This window comes from Nilaparvata lugens, chromosome 7 (genome assembly GCF_014356525.2).
Source record: "Nilaparvata lugens isolate BPH chromosome 7, ASM1435652v1, whole genome shotgun sequence".
Taxonomy (NCBI): domain Eukaryota; kingdom Metazoa; phylum Arthropoda; class Insecta; order Hemiptera; family Delphacidae; genus Nilaparvata; species Nilaparvata lugens.
The window spans coordinates 63,714,168-63,720,167 of record NC_052510.1 but is presented as its reverse complement, the minus strand read 5'-3'; the positions used below and the strand labels follow the sequence as shown (position 1 = coordinate 63,720,167).

The 6,000-nt window shown below is 34.3% G+C and overlaps 1 protein-coding gene across 1 annotated transcript in view; it reads left to right on the top strand.

Moving 5' to 3' along the window:
• The first annotated feature begins 2,228 nt into the window (after positions 1–2,228).
• LOC111064435 (palmitoleoyl-protein carboxylesterase NOTUM) overlaps positions 2,229–6,000 on the top strand; it is a 57,365-nt gene continuing 53,593 nt past the window's right edge. Inside the window, 1 exon segment of the mRNA XM_039433380.1 lies at positions 2,229–2,289. Coding sequence (XP_039289314.1) covers positions 2,275–2,289 — 15 coding nt within the window. The 5' untranslated portion in view covers positions 2,229–2,274.

Below are 6,000 nucleotides of genomic sequence, written 5' to 3'. Positions count from 1 at the left end.
TTTAAAGTTTACTTACACTCCAAAATTTATATAGTGAGGTCCACGTTATAATGGCAGTGTTTGATTAACAATGATATTGCAATCCTTGTCTTTCATTCAACAAAGCAGATAGCTCTATCTCTTCCTCGCTTTGGTCTGTTGTCAGATCGTCTTTTAACAATGTAGAATTAATTGACCGAACGAAGTGAGGTCTAAGATTCAAGTCGACGGTTTGGCATTTCTCTTAATGTTTAAATGTTTATAATTATGTTGCGCATTTACGGCGAAACGCGGTGATAGATTTTTATGAAATTTGACAGGTATGTTCCTTTTTAAATTGCGCGTCGACGTATATACAAAGTTTTTGGAAATTTTGCATTTCAAGGATAATATAAAAGGAAAAAGGAGCCTCTTTCATACGCCAATATAAGAGTAAAAATCAGACTATAGAATTATTCATCATAAATCAGCTGACAAGTGATTACACAGATGTGTGGAGAAGCCAGTCTATTGCTGTATTTACATAAGGTCTATAGTTTCAATCAGGTACATGTGGATGAGAATAATGCGTGAGGTCTACTGTTCACAGAACTACTAGTTATTAATCAACAAAGAAATTTCATCTTTATTATGAAAATTAATGAAAATATTGAAAATATAATGTCTTGCTTATTGAATATAATTGATTATTTTAAACAAGAATAAACAGTTAATATTACATCAATTAAACTGTATCTGCTACCGTCTATAGAAGGCATTGACAAGACAGAGGTTCGGCAACGTTGTTCTCCTATCTTTCTCAACTGCTATTATAACGTAGACCTCAGTATAGGTACAGATTGATTGTATTCGAACGACGAAAAAGGTTGTGATGATTTAGTGAGGTCTATGGCAGCATTTGCATCCTTGTCTATCATTTGACAAAGCATTTAGCTCTATCTTTTACCAGCTACGTAACGTTGCCGGTTTGTTTTTCAACGAGTCTTGTAATTATGGTGAATGCTTGATTGGTTCTATAAATTTCCTTCTTTTTTATCCCAACTCTAGAGCAATCCCTCTTCACGTCCACTCACCACTAATCCACTTGATCTACGAACTAATAGGACAAAATCAAAAATATAATCTATCCAGAGCTACTTTTAATTGTCTAATCTAGGACATAGAGCAAAATTTATTAGACTGGGAACATGTCATAACTGTTCTTGAAACTTCCTTCCTAGTTTATTCAATCCAGCACTTATCTATCCAAAAATCTACTTGATCTACGAACTAATCTGACAAAATCTACACTATTAAGAACTAGATAGAAAAATAAAATCGTAAACTCTTTTAGAGTGATCACTTGAAAATGGCATCAATGTCCGAAGCATGTTGTGATTAAATATTTCAAAAAGGGTACTAAGATTTTATTTTTCTCTCTATTTCTATAAAAGTAGCCCTATACACAAGAGAGATATTAAGAACTACTTATATCATGTCATCTAGGACATCAATAGGGCAAAATTAGGCTAGGAATATGTCATAACAATAAATTTTTGAAACTTTCTCCTTAGTCTATTCAATCTAGATCTCATGTAGTAATTTTTAAATAAGCACGAAGAATTGTTATCATATAAGCACTTCATTTTCTATGTTGTCAACTCATTACAAGACCAAAATTCTATTCTATTCAAAAATTTACTTCAATAGGGCAAAATTAGACTAGGTACATGTCATAGCAATAAATTCTTGAAACTTCCTCCCTGTTTTATTAATCTAGCCCGTTTCTTATCAAAAATCTACTTGATCTACAAACTAATCTGACAGAACTACTTATAATCTGTAATCTAGGACGTAGAGCAAAATATTAGAATAGGAACATGTCAAACCATTCCTAGAGTTTCCTTCCTAGTTAATTCACCAATGGCCATAACTAATCTAGGAGGCATAACGACAATCATAGATGCCTGATAGTAATCTAGAAGGCATAGATCCCTGATACACCCCAGCTGTAGGGAGAAAACTAGTCCCCCTTTGTCAACTTCAAAGAAGCCGCCCGCCTCAAAAAAAAGAGCGTGAAAACAAATTAAACAAGGCAAAATAAAATAAAAGAGGACAGAGTTGATTTGAAAAGAATAAAATCGGGTAAATTATTCGTGGTAGTACTGTTTAAAAAGGGCAGTTTATTGCTGGGTGGTGGGGGGAGGTTTTGAAGGAATGGGGCGCTGTGATTGGCGGAGAGATTTGTAGGGGACCGGTGGTGCTTGGCGGTCTCTTTTCAGATTTCAGTAGTGGCTGAGTCGCCGACCGTGTAACATGTCTCTAGTGCAGGTCAGTTTTTCAACTCTCCTTGTTTTTAACCACGTTTTCACGATGTTTTGATTGTAACATGCATGCTTGTTCATACTTCTATAATTTTATGTCCTACCCTATTTATTTTCATTAGGTTATATTGTACTATGTTCAGTTTGTTTAGTTTACTCACATTTTTTTTCAATTTTCTATCCTACCCGGTTTAATTTGAATAGTTTATATCCTACTATGTCTAGTTTGTTTAGTTTTATCACGTTTTTTTATTAGTTTTTTAATTTTCTATGATACCCGGTTTAGTTTAAATAGCTCTTATCCTACTACGTCCAGTTTGTTTAGTTTTATCATTTGTTTTATTACTTTTTCAAATTTCTATCCTAACCGGTTTAGTTTAAATATTTCATCAGGTTATATCTTACTCAGTTCATTTTTGTTTAGCTTTATCATGTTTTTCATTACTTTTTCAATTTTCAATCCTACCCTGTTTAGTTTCATTAGGCTATATGTCTTACTTTGTTCAGTTCATTCCAGTTTTATCACGTTTTCTATTAGTTTTTCAATTTTCTATCCTATCCAGTTTAGTTCCATAAGGTTATATCTTACTCTGTTGAAATTGTTTATTTTTATTACGTCTTTTATTTGTTTCCAGTACCTAATTTAATTTGTAGTTATCTTGAACATCGTTTGGATTGCTTTTAACATCTTGCTCTGTTACCAGATCGCCTTTTAACAATGTACAATTGATAATTAACAAAATATTTCATTTCAATTTTGAAAATTCATTATGAAATTATTGAGAAATATCATTTCTTGAGCAGATTGATCTATCTCTTTCTCGCTTTGTTCTGTTGCCAGATTGTCTTTTAACAATGTACAATAATATGATAATTAATTAACAAAATATTTCATTTCAATTATGAAAATTCATTATGAAATTATTGATAAATATCATCTCTTGCTTGATAAAATATAATTGATGATTTTAAACGAGAATGAAAAATTAATATTACATCAAAAAACCTGTATCAGCTACCGTCTATAGAAGGCATTGACAAGACAGAGGATCGGTAACGTTGTTCTCCCATCTTCCTTCACTGCCATTATAAAGTGGACCTCGTGATAGCTGTTTACCCTGTTGTCAATATTTGCAGTAGCAGAAGTCTTCGGGTTGAATTACAGCATTCAATTTTGATTTTCGTTTTATAATAGTTATCTTGAAAACTATTAGTTATATAAAGATAAAAATGTGAATTATTTATGTTCTATTTTTGGTTTTGACGCATCTAAATTTAAAAATCTACTTTGTGTAAATAATTAAGGATTGAACATTTTGTGAAGCGAACAACTACAAGCTTTAACCTATTTTGGACTATGTGTAACCTTATATAAGTAAGTTTTCCCCTCCCATTCATTTTGATGATGTACTCATTGTATAAATCAATAGAGAAAAAAATAAATTTGGAATTTAAATACAAATTAAACACTACTAGTAGTTCTGTGAACAGTAGACCTCACGCAGTATTCTCATCCACAAGTACCTGATTGAAACTATAGACCTTATGGAAATACAGCAATAGACTGGCTTTCTCCACACATCTGTGTAATCACTTGTCAGCTGATTTATGATAAATAATTCTATAGTCTGATTTTTACTACAATATTGGCGTATGAAGGAGGATCCTTGTTCCTTTTATATTATTCTTGAAATGCAAAATTTCCAAAAACTTTGTATATACGTCGACGCGCAATTTAAAAAGGAACATACCTGTCAAATTTCATGAAAATCTATTACCGCGTTTCGCCGTAAATGCGAAACATAAAAACATATAAACATATAAACATTTAAACATTCAAACATTTAAACATTAAGAGAAATGCCAAACCGTCGACTTGAATCTTAGACCTCACTTCGTTCGGTCAATTAACGTAGAATTTTGCCTGGCAGGATAAAAAAATGCCGATCTTTTTGCTGGAATTCGACTAATCCCCAACACATTCAAATTACTGTCCACTCTATCACAACAAATGATATCGGCCAGCCTATCAAATGAGCCGGATTAATACGCTAATTTGTAAGTTTTAGCTTTCAGAAATCAAATCTATTTTTAAAAATATTTTCCGCTTTTGAACGAAGCCGCCTCTCTGATTTTCTTCAGATCGTTCTGAGTGCGTGTGTGTGCGGGTCCGTTTGTATGTTATATATTATACTATATAGTGTTTTATATTATCTGGCCATAAGATCTGATATCTAGCCGACTGTTATCTTTGTGAGTGTGTGTGTGTGTGTGTGTGTGTGTGTGTGTGTGTGTGTGTGGTGTGTGTGTGGTGTGTGTTTGTAACCTAATACTGTTTAGTGTGGAGCCGACTCTCAAACCCGTTTCACGTTCTTTTGAGTTTTGCCGCCAAATCTGCCAAAGAGAAAGCTCTGATGAGGAAGAGAGAGAGAATGAGAGAGAGAGCAATAGAATAACAGTGTGAGTGAGGAAGAGAGAGTGAGGATATGATGATAGGGTGACTACCTGGAAGGGTTGGAAGAAGAAGGTGTGAGGAGAATATAAGATGAAGGAGAGAAAGATGATGAAAAGTAATGAGAAATCTTGCCAAAGAGAAAGCTCTGATAAGGGAGAGAAAGATATAGGATGACAGGGTGAGTGAGGGAGAGAGAGAGGATAGGATGACAAGGTGAGTTACCTGAAAGGGTTGAAAAAAGAGGGAGTGAGGAGAAGATAAGGTGAAGGAGAGAAAGATGATGAAAAGTAATAAGAAATCTTGCCAAAGAGAAAGCTCTGATAAGGGAGAGGAAGATATAGGATGACAGGGTGAGTGAGGGAGAGAGTGAGGATAGGATGATAGGGTGAGTTACCTGAAAGGGTGGGAAAAAGAAGAAGTGAGGAGAAGATAAGGTGAAGGAGAGAAAGATGATGAAAAGTGATGAGAAATCTTGCCAAAGAGAAAGCTCTGATGGAGAGAGAGTGAACACATATAGGATGGCAGGGTGAGTGAGGAAGAGAGTGAGGATAGGATGACAGGGTGAGTTACCTGAAAGGGTTGAAAGGAGAGGGAGTGAGGAGAAAATGAGGTGAATGAGAGAAAGTAATGAGAAATCTTGCCAAAGAGAAAGCTCTGATTGATTGATTGATTGAGTACTTTATTTATGTAGATTACAATATATATTGGCTTTTACACTTATATACAATAGCTTACAATACAGCAAAATTATAGATGAATTTACATAATATAGACTAAGAAAATGAATTTTGAACTGCATATGATATGAAAAAGCAATTTGTAATATAATAACTATAGATAATTATATTGTTATGTATCTACATAAATTGGCGGAGCTTTGGACATATCAATGTCCATTCTTTGGAAAGAATATTCAAAATATCCTTCCCACTAACTCTCTACCAAAATAGGTCCCTGATGAGGGAGAGAGAGATATAGGATAGCAGGGTGAGTGAGGGAGAGAAAGAATGTGTGTGAAGAGAGAGAGGATAGGATGACAGGGTCAGTTACCTGGAAGGGTTGAAAGCAGAGGGAGTGAGCAAAAGATATAGTGAAGGAGAGAAAGATGATGAAATTAATGAGAAATCTTGCCAAAGAGAAAGCTCTGATGAGGGAGAGAAAGATATAGGATGGCAGGGTGAGTGAGGGAGAGAGAGAATTTGTGTGGAGAGAGAGAGGATAGGATCACAGGGTGAGTTACCTGAAAAGGTTGAAAGAAGAGGG